Source organism: Molothrus ater, chromosome 1 (assembly GCF_012460135.2).
Source record: "Molothrus ater isolate BHLD 08-10-18 breed brown headed cowbird chromosome 1, BPBGC_Mater_1.1, whole genome shotgun sequence".
Classification (NCBI taxonomy): domain Eukaryota; kingdom Metazoa; phylum Chordata; class Aves; order Passeriformes; family Icteridae; genus Molothrus; species Molothrus ater.
In genome coordinates this window covers 26,058,168-26,079,970 of record NC_050478.2, presented here as the reverse complement: position 1 = coordinate 26,079,970, position 21,803 = coordinate 26,058,168, and the positions used below count along the sequence as shown (strand labels likewise).

Genomic DNA, 21,803 nt, shown 5'->3' with positions numbered 1-21,803 from the left:
AGCACTGGAGTCTATTTCTCACGCACAGGATGCTTCAGCACATTTTTCTTTCTGAAGCCTAAAAATATCATTTCAATGACTTTTTAAAGGTCCTTTTAAAATTCTATACACAGACCACGCTTACTGTTGACAAACTGCATGACCTGAAGAACTTTATGCACAGTACTGCAGTTTTACAGTAACTCCACTAAAGCTGGCTATGAAAGCACACTGCATGCAAATTACAAATTGCTCTCTTGAAGTATTGGTGGAGAATTAGGGTTTATGTTTAACACTTCACATCCTAATGTTCAGAGCTGAATTTCATTTATTTTAGCACTCTCAAAGACAAATAGGCAAAGCTGTCCAATAACAAAGTTCAGGTAAGCACCAAAATCCTGTTTTACTCATCGTGCCCATGATTCAGAACTTAGTTTTGCACAGAAAAATCGTACATCCTCGGCAAATGCTTCCAAAGGTGTGAGTTTCGCATGGACTCGACTCTCCCAGACCAAATAAAGCAGCTTTAGGCTTAGCTCTTTTCCCTGCACACCACGCAAGGCAGGGCTCGGAGCATACCTGCAGGGACAGGATTTCTGAGAGCTACAGATCGCCCGCCTGAGCCCACGATACCCGGAGCGCCCAACGGTGCCTGCCGGGGCTCGATTTCCCCCCAGCGCCCCGGGGCAGGTGCCGGTGCTCGGCCTGCGAGCTCCTGCCCCGCCGCGGGGCAGCCCGGGCCGGCTGCCCACGGAGATAAGGGCACGGCTGTGGGCCCAGGCCGCGGCCCGCCGACGGGCAGGGCACGGCAGGGCACGGGCACGGGGAGGCGCATGATGAAACTCCGCGGCGTGTTTCAACAGCAGCTGCCGGCGGGGCGGAGCCGGCGGCCGCCCGGGGCCGCCTCCTCCGTCCCCCGGCGCGGCGCGGACGGCGGCTCTGCGTGCGCCGGCGGCCAGCATCGGGTAAGGCAGCGGGGCGGGAGCGGCCGGGGCTGCGGCGGGCAGGGCCGGCCGGAGGGGCTGCCGGCCGGGGGAGAGGCCGCGGTACTCGGCCTCCTGCCGCGGTACTCGGCCTCCTGCCGCCGGCTGGCGAGGGAGCGGCGAGCCCGGAGGGATGCGCGGCAGCCGCCGGAGGAAGGGGCGGCCGTGTGGAAGGGCCCGGGGGGAGCGGGTGCGTGCAGGGGGAACCTGCCCCGGGTGCCCGCGGTCACCCAGAGACCGCGGGTTACCAGGAGGACGCTCCAGGTGATGGTAAAGCGCAGCTCCATGTGCTGAGGCTGAGGTCGCAGCGCCATCGCATGCCCAGATGGGACAGATGTGGGAGGGGGAGCAGTGTTGTGCTGTGCCGTGCTCCCCTTGGCACGCTTTTGCATCCCCTGTGTCCCCGGAGCTGTGGGCTGTGTGGCTCTCTGAACCGCAGCCCTAAGGCCGCGTTGGGCTGATGTCTCCAGCGACATCGCTTGATCGGGAGGGCCCAGCTGGGGCGCACGTGCTCTGTTGGAGTTCGGGCTCGGGGAGCTGCAAGGCCCCTGTGTGTGTCTGCGGGGCACCGGGGCTGCCGCGGGCCCGGGGGAGCTCCGGGCTGCAGCAGCCCCGCTCCCCGCGGCAGCCCCGCTCCCCGCGGCAGCCCCGCTCCCCGCGGCAGCCCCGCTCCCCGCGGCAGCCCCGCTCCCCGCGGCAGCCCCGCTCCCGCAGCAGCCCCGCTCCCGCAGCAGCCCTGCTCCGCTCCCGCCACACCTCTGCCGTCTGGGCCTGCCACGCTGCCGATGGGGAACTCCAGTCTAAACCTTGGGTTCAAAACAATTCCTCCTTGTCCTGTCACTATAGGTCTTGATAAAGAGCGTCCCTCTTTGTTACAAACCCCCTTTAAATGTAAAAGCGACAAACTAAAAGGATGTTTAATGTTACTTCAACATATACTCTGTGACCAGCAATGATTTGTTCTATTTGTGCTCTATAAATAAAAAAATCATAGACAGTCTTGCTGTATCTAAAGGTAAAACTTAAACCTAATTCCTTGCTGGCTAAAATTTGCTTATCGTACTTTGAGCAGGTTTTACTTCATGTTGGTTAAGTCTGCTGTTCTTTTTATCAGGCCTTTTGGCAGTTGAGTGAGTGATAGCCTACATCTGTTATCTGTGGTTTGTAGCTGTGTGGTGGGTTGACCTTGGCTGGATGTCAGGTGCTCACCAAGGCACTCCCCTCTTCAGCAGGATGGACTGAGAGGCAAGAAAATATGATGAAAAATAAAAAAACCTTATGGGTTGAGATAAAGGCACTTTACTTTTAAGGAGAAGTGAAAATCATACACGAGCAAAAGGGAAAAAACAAAGATTTTTTCTCATTCCTATTAGCAAGCAATGTCCAGCCGCTTCCTGGGAAGCGGGGTTCAGCACACACAATAGTTGCTCTGCCTTTTATGCTCCTTTCCCTTAAGTCTTTTATCTGGGCAGACATCAGATATGGAATATCCCTTTGGATAGTTTAGGTCAGCTGTCCTGGCTACGTTGCCTTCCAAGGTCTTGCCCGCTCTCAGCCTTCTGGTAAGGGGGAAATGTTGGCTTGCATTGATGCTGTGTGAGCCCTGGTCAGCAGTAGCCAAAACTGCTGTGATGCCAGCACAAAACACAGCACTCTGAGGGGAAAATGAACTCCCTCTCAGCCAGACCCAGGACAAAGTGTCAGCTCTTGCTTACAGTGTTCATGTCACTGTTGAACAGGTTCTCCACGTGCAGGTAGAGCAAGAGCCTCACCATGTGTGGGATCTGGGCCCTGTTTGGGAGCGATGAATGCCTTTCTGTGCAGTGTCTCAGTGCCATGAAGATAGCACACAGAGGTCCTGATGCATTTCGTTTTGAGAATGTCAATGGTTTCACCAACTGCTGCTTTGGCTTCCACCGGCTGGCAGTTGTTGATCAGTTATATGGGATGCAGCCTATCCGGGTGAAGAAATTCCCATACCTGTGGCTGTGTTACAATGGAGAAATCTACAATTTCAAACAGGTAAGTGTTGTGTACATGGTAAGGCATTTTTTAAAAATTTTATTTTTTTTTTTTTTTATTTCAAGACTAGTGGATATTCAAACATCTTTAAAATGTGTTGGACTAGAATATCAGAAAAGAAATGGGAAAGTTAGCAAAGAACTAGTATTTAAAAGGAAGTAAGTTATGTCAATGAGCTGTAAATCTGGTAGCTTGTTTAGCAGCATACTTTAATACTGAAGAATCACGTTTTAATTAACAAGAAGGGCAATAAATACTTGCATCTTCAGGTTTGTTCAGTTGAAAATTAAGACACATTCTTCATTATCTCTTGGGGAGAAGAATTTCAAGCCTCTTTCTCCCCTTCTTCCCTCTTCATAATACAAATGCTTTTAGTCTGTCTTGCTCTTCAGTTGTTTTGGGTCATCATTCTCCCAAGTCGTTGGGTATTGCATTTTTATTATTGCCTCTCAATCTAGATGGGATATGTCCCTTAAGATATAGTGATACATAGTATGCGTGCTTACATATTTATATAAAAGCAATAAGCATTGGAGAGGTGTTTCCAGTATGCCACAGAAGTCCTTAGGTGTCTGCAGCAGAAGTCAGGTTTGTTGTGGGGTTTTTGAGAGCCCCCTAAGTCTCTTAGGCACAAAACAAGTGGCAACTCTTACATAGTTCCTAAAGGTGCTAAATGTCTCTGATGGATGTGATGCTGCTGCTAAACACTGTCAGTGTTCCTCAGTCCCTGTGTGAGATGTCCATGCTGCCTGTTATTGGCAAGATGATTCAGATCATCCGAATTTGATGTAAAAAGCAGCTTAAAACTGTGTCTCATTGTGAATCATGCTGAATCAATGTGTAAAATGTGTCCCATACTAAATGTGGTAGCATCAGAAATGTTTGAATAATCTGAGGTATTATAGTACTTCTAATGCTAATTTTATAGCATTTCTGATGTCACACTTTTTAAGTCAGGTCAGGCTGCTGTCAGTCACATCAGTGACATCAGTAATGTCATTGGGAATTTGACTGAATAGCCAGGAGATTTCATTTTTTTCCCAGTCTTCAAGTATCTGGCTGTTTGAAGGGTGAGACTTTGTCCTGCAGTACATGTGAAATCTATTGTACCAACAGTCTGTATTACTTGCAGTGTTTTGCACTGTAGTTTTTCTGCTGTTGAAAACAGTAAGAATTATTCTCAGTCATGCTACACAGTCTTGAGGGGACCTTAATTGTGCAACACTTGCATTGCCACCTACAGGAATTTGTTTGGTTGTTGTCATTACATTATGTACCCTCTTTCTTTATAATGAGGTTTTTCTTTCAAGCTTGTGGCTGAAACCTACCTAAGAAAGGATCACTGGTGAAACAGGTGCCTTCCTCAGGGCAATGACTTAATTATTTTAACATAGACTCAGTTTGATCTGAGGCTGCCAATTGTTACCCATAAGTAATAATTAAAACTAAGGAACTTAAAATGTTAAAGCATTGGTTTTGTGGGTGTTTTTGGCTTGTTAGAGTTTTTGTGAAGCCCTTTCTTTCCCTCCGTTTTGTATGTATTGAAAAGACTATTAAGAGTAGCACCAGAAGAACATGAAGAATATTTGATCTCACTTAAATCTGACAGCTAATTTCTTCCTCTCCCATTTTATATGCCCAGGCATAGTGAAAGGACTAGTTTGAGGAATGGAAGAAGATTAGGCAGAAGGAAATTCTCTGCATAAAAAAAGCTGAGGATTGCAGTTGCTGCATAAGTAAACCAAAGTTTATTTCCAAAGTACTTTACTCTGCAGAGGTGTTGCACATATCAATGTGTTTTGAGTTGTTCACTATTTTTTTTACACAATGGCTGGCTAGTGCTTCTGAAGACCAGGGTCATGGGTTTGCAGTTTGACATCTCAGAAGTGTATCCCTGAAAACTTGCCTTAACATGAATTGCTTCAGACTGCATTGTCAGTCTCATTGCCAAAGAGATGATCCTGGGTAAAATTTTTTTGGTGGGTTGCCCTGGCTGGATGCCAGGCACCCACCAAAGCTTCCCTCCCAAAAGTGGACAGGGGAGAGGAAATACAACTAAAGTTTCATGAGTTAAGGGCTGGGGGAGATCACTCACCAAATACAGTCATGGGTAAAACAGACTGAACTTGGGGAAATTAGATTAAGTTAAATTTATTACCAACAAAATCAGAACAGAGTAATGAGAAGCAAAACAAATCTTGAAAAAAGAAACCTTCCCTTTACCACGTTCTCCTTCCCAAGCTCTATCATCTCCTCCCCAGCAGGGAAATAGGAAATGGGGGTTATGGTCAGTTTATCACATGATGTTCCTGCCACTGCTAAAGGAGATTTCTTCCTCTGCTCCAGTGTGGCATCCCTCCCATGGAAGACAATCCTCCACAAGCTACTGCAGCATGAGTCTGTCCCACAGGAACAGTTCTCCACAGACTGCTCCAGTGTGGGTCCCTCTGCCACAGGCTGCTCCAGGATAGGTCCCTCACAGGGTCACAAGTCCTCCCAGGAGACCTGCTCCAGCATGGGCTCCTCTCTGCACAACTCTGCATATCCCTGCCAGGACCTGCTCCAGCATGGGCTCCTCTCTGCACTGGTCTGCAGGTCCCTGCCAGGAGCTGCTCCAGCATGGGCTCCTCTCTGCACTGGTCTGCAGGTCCCTGTCAGGAGCCTGCTCCAGCATGGGCTCCTCTCTGCACTGGTCTGCAGGTCCCTGCCAGGAGCTGCTCCAGCATGGGCTCCTCTCTGCACAACTCTGCATATCCCTGCCAGGAGCTGCTCCAGCATGGGCTCCTCTCTGCACAACTCTGCATATCCCTGCCAGGACCTGCTCCAGCATGGGCTCCTCTCTGCACTGGTCTGCAGGTCCCTGCCAGGAGCTGCTCCAGCATGGGCTCCTCTCTGCACCACTCTGCATATCCCTGCCAGGAGCCTGCTCCAGCACGGGTCTCCTATAGGTTCACAGCCTTTCTCAGGCATCCACCTGCTCCAGCATGGAGCTCCTCCATGGGCTGTGGGTGGGTCTCTCCATCCCCGTGATCCTCTGTGGGCTGTGGGACACAGCTGCCTCACCACGGGTTGCACCATGGGCTGCAGGGAAATCCAGCTCCGGCACCTCCTGCCCCTCCTTCTCCACAGACCTTGGTGTCTGCAGGGCTGTTCCTCTCCTTACAGTATCACATCCCTCTTCTCTGGCCGCAATGACATCTGCACAAAAACTTTTCTTTATTCTTGCATATGTTACCACAGAGGCATTACTGTCATTCCTGGTTGACTTGGCCAGTGGTGGGTCTGTCCTGCAGCCCAGACTTTGGCTCTGCCAGACGTGGGGAGATCTCCTGGCAGTGTCTCACAGCAGCCACCCGCGTTGTCCCTCCACTACCAAAGCCAGGCCATACCCAGTACAACTTTGAACACAAAAGTATCATTTCCTTCTTTGGCAGAAATATTAATATAACTTTTAAACTGTGATTTTACTTGGAAGATTATTGTTATGGAACAATTAATAAGCAGCCAATGTTTGCAAATGTTTATTTATGTTTTTCTTTATTTTTTTTTAGCTGCAGAAGCAGTTTGGATTTGACTATCAAACGTTAGTGGATGGTGAAGTTATCCTTCATCTATACAACAGAGGAGGAATAGAACAAACAGCATCCATGCTAGATGGTGTATTTGCTTTCATCCTTCTGGACACTGCAAACAGAAAAGTGTTTCTGGCGAGAGATACCTATGGAGTCAGACCACTGTTTAAGGTGCTGACTGATGATGGATTTTTGGGTGTCTGTTCTGAGGCAAAAGGTAAAGCCAGTTGTGTTTAGTGCCTAAATAATCTTAGGTACTTCTGTTGGGAGGCAAACTTCTTTGTTGGACTTTTCTTCTTAGTGTGAAGAGAAAATGAACAGTAAGTTCAGTAATAGATCAGCTATGTTTACTAACGTAAGAACTACACGTCACTAAAATAAAAACATCCAAGATGTTTAATTGTCCTTAATATCTCTAAAATAACTTGCTTATTTAACTAGACTTTTTTGAGTTCTGGAGTCCTAGCAGTATTGAACTCAAGATGTTTTATGTTAGGCCACAGTTAAATGTAGTCTATTGACTTAGACTAGACTTATGCTACAATAAATAATATTAGACTTTGGTCTTGGTGTTACATAGTGACCTAGGTAATTATACCACAAGAACTGCTAATCTGTAAAAGCCAAGAATTTTGAAACCCTACTGAAATTTACTGCAGCACTGGGTAATTTCCCAGAATCACATACTTTATTTGATGATGACTTTTTTTCTTTGAGATGACACATCACTGCTCTCCCTTTTAAAGTAATTATCACTAGTCCTGGTGCTATCATAAACAAATCCAAAGATTGTCAAAAGGGAGTGTATTGCCTAAAATGCACTTTGGCTAAAGTTGACTTTCATTATTATTTCTGTCCCATATATTGTATATCTATTTTATTATCAGACTCCAATGTAGGTTGACTCTTCTAATAGTACTGTGTAGTAGTACTAGGTCTTGCTTGTGAAAAGAGAAGGGAAGTGAATGTTTTGGAGACTGTGTCCTTTAACACAGTAAATTACCAGTCTCTCTCTCACAGCAAGTCGGTGTCCCTTTTGAGGATGTCCTCAAGGGGCATCCAGGTGACCAGTAGGTGCAAAACATCCTCTTTCACAGGGGGAATGGAAATGAGGTTTGGCTGTAAGTGTTATACCTTGGCAGTGGAGTAAATCAGTCCAGAACCAATGAGTTTTGAAATCACTAAATATATGTCAATTAAGCAATCACTGCAGTGATGTTGTTTTAATGCAAACCCCTTGTTAGCTTGACTATACTTAATTTTAAACACAAAATAAGTTAATAATTGTCATTCAAATTCTCCTAAACATATTATACTTTGACCTGGCCATAATGTAGTCAGTTAGAAATGTACTTTTCCTAGTGCTCACAGGGATAAATTGCTACTTGCCAATTAGTAAAACTTTGCTTTCTCTGCTATCTGCCTCAGCTTGAGATGGCTCAGGTCTATGTGTACATCCTGCCAGAAGCAGAATCGTGCTCTGGCCAGGACTGATGGTGACCCAGAAGGATTTTTTTTTTAATACCAGATTTAGGATCTGGAGAAAATATTTGTATATAGTTTTAGTAGAGTAGCTGTTGAGTGAGGGATAGCTTAACCATTTTAAGTCAAGAACTCTGACATTTTTCTTTTTTCCCATTTTACGTGTAGGACTTATCAACTTAAAGCATTCAACATCCTTATGTTCTAAAGTGGAGCCATTTCTTCCGGGTCATTATGAAGTGTTGGACTTAAAGCCCTCTGGCAAGGTTGCATCAGTGGAATTAGTAAAATTTCATAGCTGTAAAGATGAACCACTCCATGTTGCATGTGATACAGTGGAAGCTCTGCCTTCAGGTAGTACAGCAAAGATTTTGCTACTTACTCTGATTTAAAAGTGAAAAAACCTTAATCTTTGAATGTAAAATTTGTATTGATTGGTTTAAAAAAGTACTATTTAAGAAAAAAAAAAAAACAACCTGTAAGAACCTTTAAAATGTGGGAACTTTAGAATTGTTTTTGTAGGCAGTCATTCCAAAGATGGACTTGAGTATCCTTGTTATCAAAGGAGATTCAGACAAATACCTTTGTTTCCTAATTAGCATCATCCAGCAAAGTCTAAGTAACACTTTTTGGACTTTTTTACCCTTTTCGTTTTTCTGAGCAGGTTTTGACATTGACACAGTGAAAAGCAACATCCGTATTCTCTTTGAAAATGCTGTTAGAAAACGTTTGATGGCTCACAGGAGGATTGGTTGTCTTCTGTCAGGTAAGGAGCAAGAACCACAGTGATTCTGTACCTTTTCTCTCTTTTGCCCATTCTCTAGTAGTTAAAGGAAAGTATATTGGCTGTTCTGCTGCAATGTACTTGGAGTGATCTGAATCTTCATTTGCTTTTTAGAACAGGCAACAGAGAACTTCTTAGTTTGGAATAGTTTTCCAGTTTACAAGTATCTTGAAAGTCTTATGTTTTTTAAGTTTACTCTAGGCTGGGATATTGGTTTATTGAGACACTGAGCATTTTTAAATAAGAAAAATAAATATAGTATTCCTGTTGAAAATCACTCAATATTCTTAAATACATGAGATTTATGCTTAGGTTGGTCTAAAAAGAAAATTTAATTATTACATTCACTTTGTGGAGATTGAACCTAGAATAAAGCCTTGGCATGTTTCAGAAGCAGGAGAATTCTTACTTGCCAACTGTGCTTTAGTCTCCATCCTAAACTTTCTTAATTTACCATATTACAGGAGACCATCTGGACCAAAATTATTTGCTACACTCTTTTGCAGATAAGGTAACAGCTTGTGGTACAGGAAGTTGTTCACTCACTTAGCTGGTCACTATTGTGATCTGATGGTTCAGTGTTACAGAGGTACTCTATAGAGATAAGGTTCTGTAACCATGGGTCTGACACTTTATTTCCTGTGTTTGTATGGCACTTGGTACTTGTGGTTAGAGTTCTGGAATGCTTTTCATGCATTCACTTTAATTACAACAGTAATTACACTCATTTGTCATGAATCCTATTAAATGTGCATCTGAATGAGAGAGAACTGACCAGGAGATACTGCTGGACCATTTCTTTACTATGCAATCATATAAAGTAGGAAGAAGGTAAATTAAACTGGAAAATATATAGAGTTGGAAGATCTCAGTTTCAGTAAAAAAGCTTGTTTAACCTCAAATTTCAAATATCAAATTAGAAGGCAGTCAGCAGCTCCTCAGATGCACATGCAGGAAGCAAAACTATGTGCCCATATAAATAATACCAGAGTATCTCAGTGCTTCACAATTTTGTGTATGCTTGGAACATCACAGAGAATTACTTTTGTTTCTAATCATAGAGGGAATTCTTCACTGTCACAGTGGAAAACCTGGGTTTTTATTTTCCTGATTTCAGCATCCTGAGCACTCTGTTTTCTGGGCTCTCCTTTACTCAGAATTTGTATGTAATTTTGACAGGAAATAGTTTGTTTTTTTTTAGATAGCATGTCCACAAAGGGGATCAGGGTGGGAATTTATGCTAATGCAATTAGCTGAAAAAATACATGCAGACTATAGGAAACAAAGAGAAAAGGGTTTTGCCTCATGCTTGTCAGAACTGCAGGCAGATGTGGGCAGACAGGTACAGTGTTTTGCTCAGTACTCTATAGGAGAACAGCAAGCAGAACTAGACAAGGATTAGCAGAAATAGTTCATGATAATTAGAAGGTGGATCCTTAGAGTACATTTAGGCAGCTTGTGCATCTCTTGGTTTTATTTTCTGCTTGTTATCCAAACAGGTTCAAATCCTTTCACTCCTCTCTAGAAAGAAGAGGAGGGGAAAAAAAAAGAATGGAGTGGAACCCTTACATGAAGCATTCTGTTATTTTACTTAAACAAACAAACAAACAAAAAAATCCATAGTCCTATCAGTTGACTGTCAAATGTGTAGGTAAAAGGAAGATAGGGAGTGGTTTTAAAATGGAGACTATAAATCCCATTTTAGTAGAGCTGAGAAGGGGTATATTCTCTAGTAGTACAATGTGTTCAGTATACTTCCTGTTTATCCTAAATAAGGAGTTCCACTGATGATTCTGAAACCAAAAGTACTGATAACTGTTACTGACAATGTTCCACTAAAGTTGCCTGATTCTTTTATTAACAGAGGTAAATGTGCACTTGTATGAGAAGTACCTTGTATTTACACAGCTTAAAAATGAAGCCCACTCATAGGATTCCAGTATCTAGATTCCTTCAGAGGGAAGCAAAGCATCATTCAAACACCTAATCAGATGATTTGTTTTGTTGGCAGGGGGCTTAGATTCCAGCTTGGTTGCTGCTGTTCTTCTGAAACTGATGAAAGAAATCAACATCAATTATCCATTACAAACCTTTGCAATTGGAATGGAAAACAGTCCTGACTTACTTGCTGCCAGAAAGGTATCTTAAACATTGCTTTCAGTTTGTTCTGAGCTACTGAATGCTAAGCAGTGTATATTAATGGTGCTAACTTCATGGTATGGCATTAATAATAACACTGAAAATTCATTTATTGCTATGATGTAAGTCAGTTTGCAGTAAATCATTTAGTACAATGCTTGTTGCTTAATCTTACAAAAGAGGCAACTGGAACCTTACCTGTTATCTCTTGCATTTGGAAAACTTTCATGACAGAGTCCCCTTGCATTGTTGTCAAAAGGATAGTACTTTGGACTTGTGTCAGTTCTGCCTCTGGGTTTTAGGGTAGATCTCACTGTTATGGTTCCTATACTAGGCATTTGTACATATGTTAAGTATTGTAAGTTAATTATTACAGTTTTGTACAAACCGTTTGGCATCTGGGGTATTAAGCAGGCATTCATCACTTTTGTGATGCTGGTTTTTCTGCAGATATCTGGAATATTTAGAGCCTCTACAGATTCTGTTAACATTTTAGGCAAGCAGCTGGATGGTCTGTTGCAATCATGATTGAACACTGTAATTAAGAAGACTATGTTCTCTCTGGTGAGCATACCACTGCAAGTCAGAGCTCTGCTAAGAAATGGCTTTCCTTGGCCTAATGTCATAATTTTCATTGTAGTAGAAGAGAGCTGGTGCTTTCACTGAATGTGTTTGCTTTAAACACAATGTATGTTTATAAAATGTTTTAGTTGAAAAGTGATGCATTATTTTGACCTTTTGCAAACAGGTGGCAGCACATATAGGCAGTGAACATCATGAAGTAATACTTAATACTGAAGAGGGGATTCAGGCAATAGAGGAGGTTATCTTCTCGTTGGAAACCTACGATATAACAACAATCAGAGCTTCTATTGGTAAGATATTTTTAATGGCAATCTTTGATTTATATCACCCAAATAAAATTTTATGCAAACTTACATGGTCATCTATTAGATCCCCCAGCTGGCACTGAATCTGGGGACTGGGACTCCAAAATTCTGGTACCCAGAGTTATCTGTAATACCACACTGAGGCAAAAGCAGTTGTTTACAAATCCCTGACTCACAAAGCAACTGTCAAGAACTGTTCTTGAAGCTTTGAGATGAAAAGCAATAGTTGCATGAAGAAGAAATGTTAGATCTGCAGGTCTAAGTTTTCTGCTCTAGTAAGTATGTACCTTGGAGGAAGGGGGAAATTGACAGGGTTTTCTGAGGTACTGACAGCAAATCACAGTTACCCTTTCCTTGCATAATTTTGATACTAATGTGAAATATTTCTTATTGCCTTTTGGTAAAACAGGTTTAGTAACACAGTTTCTTATAATGTATGCTTGATTCTGAGAAGTGAAGGGAGTCAGCAGCAGCTTCTAACAAAGCAGTCCCAGCCTGATAAGAGGGAAAATCCCTAATCCAATGGGGCCTTTTGTGTAATGCAAGCTACAGCATTTTACCCAGTTAATCTTGTGTCATCATAAAGGAGTTATGAAGCCAAATAGGCAACATAGTTTTCAAAACTGAACTCTCTGAGTGGAATTTCCTCAGTGAAGATTGGATTTAACAATATGAAATAATGAATGCATTTCTATAAAAATTAAAGCATTTTACTAAAACTTTTCTGTCTTTTTTTTTTTTAATTTGCTGCTTAGTATAATAATGAACTAGATCCTTTTCTTTAGATTTGTAATACTTTCGTTGTAAAAGTGTCCCATTCAGAAAGATGCATTGAGTGAAAGGCATAATTCTGTTTTATAAAAAATTCTTTACAAAAGAAATTGAAAAAAGGGCTTCATCCAGTTCAACTAAGAGTGGTAGAGAGTTAAACAGCAACTTTTGCTTTTCCCCAAGGCTAGAGGGTTTCTTCAGCACTGTGCTGGAATTAATCATGCACTTAATTTTAAATGGAGCTAGAACAAGTCCTCTCTCTGTTCCCATGGGAATCCTCCAGTGTTCCCAGGATCACAAGTAGACACATCTTTCTGATATTTTGAGGGCCAAGTGTAAATACACAGTTTAGATATATTTGCAGCACCAACTTAGTGTGGCTGTTGGTGGCTTTGAGTAACAATGAGATGCTACTTTACATCATTTTTTTGCTACAGAAGGAAGTGTAGGACACAAATTTCTTAAATGCTAAATTTTAAACTACTAGCTGCATATAGTACCATGTATGTAGATGTACTTTAATAACTTTATAATTTTGTTTTTTGAAGGTATGTATCTTGTCTCCAAATATATTCGGAAGAAAACAGACAGTGTGGTCATTTTTTCAGGAGAAGGATCAGATGAGCTGACACAAGGATATATATATTTCCATAAGGTAAATATATTCACTTTACAGAATGCCCTTGAGTTAGCTGCTTCTTCTGCCTTTCAACAGAACATCTGTGATACCTCGAGGTGTGATGTTTGAGAGTTGTCATAACTGTATATTTGTTGAGTTTTTCTTCTGGGGTGGCATAAAATCCAAGGGATTTAATCACCTAAAAATAGCTTTCTTAATCTTCAGTGGTTCCTGAGACTGTTATTTCTTGTATGTAGTTTTTGCTGTTTTTGAGATCACTTGGTGATCACTGCAATTCAAATGCAGGACAGCCAGCAATGGTTGCCTCAGTGCAGCTGTGTTCCACCTGTGTGCTCCATGCTGTGTTTGTTTTCAGGCACCATCTCCTGAGGAAGCTGCAGAAGAGAGTGAGAGGCTTCTGAAGGAGCTCTACCTGTTTGATGTCCTTCGTGCAGACAGAACTACTGCAGCACATGGGTAAAATGTATTCCCTTGGATGCTGAGCACTCATAATTTAAAAGCAAAAGAAGATTAGGCAGGAAAAGACTACTGAGGATTTGTATGCCAACATGAAGTTGTAGGCTTAAGGAATTTGAGCAACAGTAAAGCACGCTGCCAAATTTAATCTGATCGGTGACTATAGGGCTCACTGTGTTGCCAACTGAAATATTTTTTGCCTAGGACTGTAGTGGTCTTTACAGAAGCAGTGAATTAGAAATAGAAATATTCAGAGTTAAGGAGGGAAGAAAAACTTGTATTTGACTTTGAGGTCTTTGGAGGTTTAGACAAAGAGAAATCTTTGAATCTGATGATTGTCAGAACTAAAACATACTGGAAAAGGTATGTGCATTAGGTAGCTGTCTGTAATAAAGAGATATTAGGATACAGTCTGTGTAACTGATACCTTGAAGAATCTCCAAATTGAGTGCTGTAGAAAATAGTATTGTTATACTCAACAGAAGCATTTTACTAAAAGAAATACATTAATTAAACCGAGAGCAATGTTGGAAAGCTGTCTGTAGGTAAGAAAAAATGGTATCTTTGGCAAAGCAAACAACTTATCTGTTGGGAAGCTTTTGTTGTATATTGATCCTGCCACAAAATGACTTGCCCAGCTTTTCTCGATTTTCTTGTGTTTTTCTTTACTAGTGCAGGAGACCTGCCATTTGCATTATAATTTGTTTTGTGCTGAAAATTTTCACCACACTTTGAAGGCTGTTTAATATCACGTGCTGGCTGCTTTTGTTTTTCTTTGGACCTGCACTGATAGAAAGAAAGAACCCTGGTATTAACAAATTAGAACAGAATTTAAGGAATTCAGATTTATGGAGAAAAGGGAGAAGAACTAATAGTAAAGAGGAAAGGATGAAACTACCCTTATCAGTTAGGAACAAGAATAACTATAAAGCAAGACTTGCAGTGCAAATCCTGTAACTATATGGAGGAACTGAGCCCTCAGTATTTGATTACTGAATACTCAGTATTGGGTCAATTTGGTTTTTTTTTCGTAAGGTGGGTATTACCTGAAGTAGCTGAAACTTTTTATCAGAGTAGAAACTAAAGAGACAATGAAATTACTAGTATGCAGTATAACATTTCCTTTCATTTGTGAAGCTGGACAGCATAATGTCTCTTGAGCAGACACACCAAGAGGGATTCTTTCTGCTTAGGATGCAGTTACTGTCATTTTATTTGTTGCCTCCTTCTAGGTACCTTAGAAGCTGTGGTATACAAAAGCTGGAAGGCTTTGTATGTGTGTATCTATCACTGGTGTAGGAGAGAACTTGTGTGAATGCTGTAGGGCTCCTTTTTGGTGTTTCTTGACAACACAAACAAATGTGGATTTCAGAAATGCAGCAGAAGTCCTTGCTTGGTTCTATGAGATGTTTACAAATGCTGATACAAATCCTAGTGAGCAACTTGTTAGTTCTCTGAGAGGAAGAGGGTTTTTTCAGAATGTGCTTTTGCATACATGTTGCAATGGTTTTTGCAGATCGTATAGGACTACAGTCTGTAAATTCAAGGCATATGCATTAGAAAACATCGTAGTCTTTAGTCTGTGTAGACCATACACCTCACTTCACAAGTTGGTGAATTAAATTCAGGTAGTTGTAAATGTGCAAGTGAAATTGCTTCCAAGTAAAAGCAGAAAACCTGGTGTTTATGTAAAAGACAGGGAAAGCTTAGCTGCTGTGGAATTTGTAAGTAGATGACTTGTTGGATTAATTCAGTATCTTTTCTGTTTATTCCCTCTGCTTAGCCTTGAACTGAGAGTCCCATTTTTGGATCATCGGTTTACTTCTTATTATTTATCTCTGCCAGCAGAACTGCGAATCCCAAAGGTACATAAAGCTAGGGTTGGATCCAAATGTAAGTTTAGAAATTCACTGATACACGTTCTAAGCATGATTGCTGAGTTCAATGGTTAAGTCCTCCACCCAAAGTCAAGCATGCTCTTAAATATTTTATTGAATTGTTGGGAGCCATTTAATGATCAAAACTTTGGAGAAGAATCCATTTCATTAGTGTTTAAATCCAGATCTTTGCACTGCAGTTCCTGAGACTAGTGACATTGTTTTTTGTTCTGCAAACAGAATGGAATTGAAAAATACCTTTTGAGATTGTCCTTTGAGGATTCCAATTTACTTCCCAAAGAAATTCTCTGGAGACCCAAAGAAGCTTTCAGTGATGGTATAGCATCAGTAAAGAAATCCTGGTTTTCCATTCTTCAGGACTACATTGATCAACAGGTAGAATACCACTTTTTCCTTTCTCACTTAAGTGTATTAGATATGGTTGCCAGTGGGAGGCAGCTCACAGGCTTAGTTGAGAGAATAAATCGGGATATAGCAGTTAGTTGAGTTAACTTGTGCAGGAGTAAGACAAACCTTAATCAATGTTCTTCTCGATGTCTGAGTTGATTGAAGACATTGTGATCCTAGTTAGAAATGCTAGCCCCTGCCAGAAATGACTGTAAGGAAATGAACATCATTTAAGTGTCTGGATTGCAAATTAGATTGTATATCAACAAACACAATTTCTGGGTTACAGGCAAAGCAGCTGCTTCAGCTGAAGGCACTTGCATGAACTTACTCTGCAGCTGAGTAACAGCATAATGACCTTATAATATACTTTCTTGTTTGCATCATTCATTTTTCAAAACCATCCCTAGCTAAGCCTTTTTGCTTTTTAAAGCCTCTGCTAGCATTGTTAACCAGTGAAGACTTACAGCATTTTGACTCTGTACAAAGGATAATCCTCTCTGGAGTGCAGAGGTAGTTTAATCTTGGAGAGGAAGGAATAACACCATCTTTACACCAGAGCTCTGTTACATGGAAATACATGTAGTCAAGCCTGTGGATGGGAGCTTGTCTGTCCTACCACCAACTCTTTCTTCCCCATTTTCTGGTTCCTCAGGCAAGAAAGTAGTTGGGTCAGGCAGCAGTGTTTTGCTACCTGTTTGAGCCTGTACTGCTGTAGGAGCAGCAAATCTGTTTCACAGACATAAAATTTAAACAGCATGATGGCAGCCAAAACTGCTTATTGAAATTGCCTCAACTGGTACAACTATTTATCCTTCCTTTCTCAGCCAACTTAGCAACTGCAGGTGTCTTTGCCTCTGCATCCCAGGTCTTCTGTTGCTAAGAGCATGGTTATTGGTGTTGATTATAACAGCCAATTCTTCCCCAAGCTACAAAAACAGCCTAGGAAGCCTGTTGGCAAAATGACTGCTTTAAGTTTTTGCACTTGTTTCACAGCAAAGGAAGGGTAGGAAAGGAGTGTCTGTGACCTTACTAACAAAGATGGTCCTGTCCCAGAGAAATGGGCTTCACATTTCCTGCAGAGAAATACCAACAGCATTGGAAGGAAATACATTTATGTATTTGTAAAGATCAAGTGAGCTGGTGACACAGGTTTGTTTGACCCGTCAAACCTGTGCCTCTAGAATAGACTTTTTTTTCCCAAAACTGTGGATGTTTAGTGGTTGGTGAATCCTTGTGTGTCTTTAAAAGTTGAAGATATTTGCAGCTTAACTTGAGTTTTGCTTATGTCTGTAGGTTGATGACCTTTTACTGGAGAAGGCAGCGGAGAAATATCCTTTCAATCCTCCTAAAACAAAAGAAAGTTATTACTACCGCCAGATCTTTGAAAAGCACTACCCAGGGAGGAGCAGCTGGCTGCCCCACTACTGGATGCCAAGATGGGTTAAAGCTACTGATCCTTCTGCACGCACATTGAAACATTACAAGTCAGCTACCCAAGAATAGACTGTTCCAATAATCCTCAAATAAAAGTGCTGCAAGTGTTTTGTGTGCACTGTGCTTTAAGAAAATCAAACAAATTATGCAAACATAAAGCTTAAATCATCTTTAAGATGTACTTTGACAGTGCTATTGGAAATGAAAGCTCTCTGTTGTTAGTGTACTATTAAAAACTTATGCTGCTGTACCAAAACTTTGTAATTCATGGGAAAATACTTTCTGGATAAGGGACTTCTTTATTTGACAGCTCTGTTTCTTATGTAACCTTGATTGTATTAATTTTTCTTGAAATAATTTAATATATTTTAATGTGAGCTTTGTTTTGAGGATTTGAATCAGGCTGATGCAAACTGCCGCTGACGCTCTGAGCAAAGGGGAGTTGGACTCTAGCTATCTGGTGATTTGTGTTCCTGGGACTTGGATAGTATCTATATTATTCTATTCTGAATATCCTTCTACACACTCCTGAAATCCTTGGTCTAGTTTTCAAAAAGTATTTACATATTCATAGCTATGCAGAGATGCTTTCTAGAGTTTATTGAGATGCTGCTGGGTGTGAATTATATGAATGGCCATCTTATTTGTTAGCGTGAAGCTACCAGTCAGCTGTTCTGTAAATATACCATCAGTTGAAAGATATTGTGACTTTTATCAAAGAGCAGAATAGATAAGGGAAGCCAAGTTATGTCTTTGTTTCTAACTCAAGGACTTCAGTTTTTATAAATGTATTTATTATTCTTGAAAAAACAGAGTATTAACTGGGTGATGTGTATCAGTCTGATGGAAATTGCATGAGTAAGTATTTTAAGAAATTTTTCGTTTATTGTGAGTTTTCCCACCTGTATGATGAAGAAAGGTCAGCTGTGTTGCTGCTGAACCACAAGTGGCCAACTGTGTGGGTGAACCAAACCTGTTAACTATAGGTTGTAGTTGGAGAAAGCATCACTGACAACAATGGGATCAGATGCCCTCCTTGGAAAAATGGGGGAAAAACTGCTTCAGAAATCGCAAGAACTTCTGATACTCTACTGAAAAAACACCTGAAGTTTTACCCAAGATTACTTTTTATGACTACTTAGCTGTGTGGGTTACTTTTGTGAAGGTAACCTAAGTATAAGGGTGGTTAAGAAATACATACGTGTGCTGCAGATTGACTTGATTAGCATTATGCTCTTTATGAAAGCAAGTCTTCTTTATTGTCACTCTTGACTAGGAAACCAAAGCCATTTTTTATTTAAAAGATTAAATATAAGCTGTTCTGATTTAAAACCTTCACAAAATGACTGGGTGTCTGTTTGTTGCTCCACTGTAACCCTGCATTTGAGTCTCTATCCCAGAAACTTTACTGAAACCTTTTGGTGGCACCACAGCACTTGTGAGCTGTCTGTAATATATTCCTGCAGCCTTCTTTACTTGAAGGCCATGTGCTTGTCTTTTTGGATTTCTTTGAAGCAGTTAAGAATATTTTGAGTTGAGAGGGAAGTGTAGAGTACGTGGTTGGGTACTGATGTGTACAGGTAAGATTTACTCTTCACTGTAAACTTCCAAGTCTGTGATAAGAAAACAGTATTTGCCTGAAGTGAAAACAAGCTCAACATATTTTGGGATCACTGCTCAAATGCACTTTCTGCTGCAACAATGCAGCATTCAAGGAAATTCAGTTATTTTTTAAAAAATTCCTAGTACATTGGAGATTTATGTATCAGGGCAATATTCTAGACTGATATTTTAGTTATTTTAGCTTTTTGCTAATGTGCACAGGAAGAATACAATGCTTGCTGCCTTGTCAAAGGTCTTGTGAGTGTAAAACCTGTTCATTCCTTCTCCATGTATGGAATTCTACAGCCTTTTTAGTTTCTGTGATACTGTATTTTCTCTCTTTTTTTTCCCTTTAAAATAAAAGATGAAGCAAAAAAAGGACAAAACAAAAAAAAAAAAGACAAAAACATGCAGCTACTCAGGATCATTTGCTAGCTGCAGCTGTGTTTGTAGTTTGTCACAGGAGGAAACAGGATGCAGATCCAGGGTGCAATGCTGTCTTGTCTAGTTTTACTCTAGCTTTCTTCCTGCTGTGGTAGCCCCTTTTTCTCACTCTGTTTCTTTTGGATAAAATTAATCTGCACGGTTCTGACAGCTTGAGTGTATTGGTTTGGGTATTGTGTCAGGTGAGGATGAGGAATTGAAGTTAGTGGTCCACATGGGGAAAGCAGGGGATGAGTATTTGCTTGGCTTGCAGGACTGATGAGAGCTGAGGGACAGCCTATAGAGTTCTTGCAAAGTGGCTAAAAACATGTAGGGCTTTCTTTGTTGATTTGGGGTGGATTTGTTTGGTTTTGTTTTAATGTGGATCAATTCAGTTATTAAATTTTATTCTCACAGCAATCTTTCCTCCTTTTGAGGAATGAGAAGTTAACAGTTCCAAAGAGAGCACTGCAGGGTCTGAGACCTGCCAGGTGCTTAAGGTGCTCCCCATGCCCTTCATCTCTTTAACAAAGCCTGGGTGCTGGTTTAGCCTCCTGTTGGTTGCTTGTGTGGAGCCTCCCTGGGTGTGCCACATCCCAGAGTTCCTGACAGTGGCTCTCTAGAGAAGTTCCCCAGTACAAACCAGCACGTAAGATTCAAGAGCACTTGGCAGGACTTTAGGACCCTGAGTCCATTGGTCAGAGTTTTTTGATGTGGGATGGTTTGAAATCAGGTAAAATTTTTGAAACTCTGTTTAAAACCACAGTAAAGTGTAAAAGCAGCCTGTCTTAGAGTCTTGGAGGGATGGACTTATTTTTTTTTTTTTCTGATAGAGACCTAATTTTTGGCTCCCATTAACAGAAGTTGTGCAAAGAGGATTTGATACAAGATAAGCCTGTGTTTGAACTGGCTACAGAACAGTGTCTCCAAAGGAGAGAGCAGCTGAATTGTGGGAGAGGCTGCTTATTTCTGTAAAAATTATACTGTATGTTCCTCAGTGCCTTTCCATGGGATAGCCAAAGCACACAAGTCACCTGCATCATGCCTTCACAGTCCCTCATTTTGGAACTTTGGGTCTTATTGCTTTTTATTTATGTATTTACATCGATATTGTGGTTGACAGAATGGCTGTAGTTTGGAAAGTCTTAGTTTTGTGTAAGCCTGTCTCTGGATGCAGGTAATGCACAGAATTGTAATTGTATTTTTATTTTAATTGAATAATTTCAATTTATTTTCATTTAAAGGAGTAATTTATTTTTTTATTTAAAAAGCTTGTTCCCAGCAAAGGGACTGCTGCTGTGCTTCTCTGCAAGTTGGTAGGGGTAGTAGCTGGGGGAAGTGGTACATTAACAGCTGCTTTCCAAGACCTGTTTGTGATATTTCACCCACCCCTCTCTGTAGTGCCACTTTTTGTTGCCTGGAAACTCTCTCAACAGGAGAAAACTAGCTGGGCAACCAGGTTTTTTTCCAGCACTATGCTCAGGTTTGGATCTTTTAATCAGCCCATGAGCAGATGTTGGCTGCCCTGGAGCCCGCCCGCCTTTGTGTTTCTGCCATGCGAGTCGGGGCTGACTGCGCCCCTTGTCTGTGTCCCGGGAAGCCAAGAGGCAGCCACGTTTCCCCCAGCATGACACAAAGAGTCTGTCAAAACTTGAATTCGGATGGGGAAGTTGCTTCCGGGACAATTTCCCTGATTTTTGACAAAATTTTCTTTTCCTAGCCGGCAGATGGCAGCCGCCAGTTAGCGCGTCCGTGCAGATGAGCTCCTCATCCCTGGGGAAGATGCGCTCCTTCCTGCTCTCCCTGCTTTTAATATCTTCCTTACTAACGATTGTCACTGGGATTTGTGCGTGAGCCTCGTGGAATTTAATAAGTACTTGATTAGAAAAAGGATAAAGCCACGCATGAAATAAAATGCTTTCAAATTGATCTTGCTCAAAAGATGTTGTGCAGAGCTTCTCGTGCTGGTGCTGCAGGTAAGGTGGCAGCTAAGAGTTGAATTGTATTAGTATTGAAGGCGTTCAAAATTCCATTTAGAGGTAATTCAAAACTAGGTATATTAAAAATGAGTTATTTGAGTTGGGTAGGTATAAAATGTCAGTTCTAGGGAAGTTAGAAGACAATACCAAACTAGGGAATGAGCAATGTTAATTTTGCCTCTGAAGTTCTTAGGAGTTTTCATTTTTCCTTTTTCCTCCATGATTAATATAAGGATCATAAGGATTTCAGATAGTCATACAAAGAGAACATTAAGATAGAATCACAGAAAAATTTGGGTTTGAAGTGACCTTAGAGATCATCTAGTTCCAACCTTCCTGCCATTGTCAGGGATACTTTT

The 21,803-nt window shown here is 41.4% G+C and overlaps 1 protein-coding gene across 1 annotated transcript; it reads left to right on the top strand.

Moving 5' to 3' along the window:
• The first annotated feature begins 856 nt into the window (after positions 1–856).
• Positions 857–18,783, top strand: ASNS (asparagine synthetase (glutamine-hydrolyzing)). The gene is made up of 12 exons (XM_036378573.2): positions 857–944; positions 2,702–2,984; positions 6,536–6,773; positions 8,207–8,392; positions 8,703–8,804; positions 10,834–10,961; positions 11,710–11,836; positions 13,171–13,277; positions 13,618–13,718; positions 15,502–15,583; positions 15,836–15,991; positions 17,300–18,783. Exons 2-12 carry the CDS (start codon positions 2,736–2,738, stop codon positions 17,507–17,509), a joined length of 1,686 nt encoding a protein of 561 aa, XP_036234466.1. The 5' UTR covers positions 857–944; positions 2,702–2,735; the 3' UTR covers positions 17,510–18,783.
• Positions 18,784–21,803: the final 3,020 nt, after the last annotated feature.

Coding starts and splice junctions, on each gene's coding strand:
- ASNS (XM_036378573.2), top strand. CDS start 2,736: ATGTGTGGGATCTGGGCCCTGTTTGGGAGCGATGAATGCCTTTCTGTG. Junction 6,774..8,206: donor TGTCTGTTCTGAGGCAAAAG/GTAAAGCCAGTT, acceptor TTTTACGTGTAG/GACTTATCAACTTAAAGCAT. Junction 15,992..17,299: donor AGGACTACATTGATCAACAG/GTAGAATACCAC, acceptor TTATGTCTGTAG/GTTGATGACCTTTTACTGGA.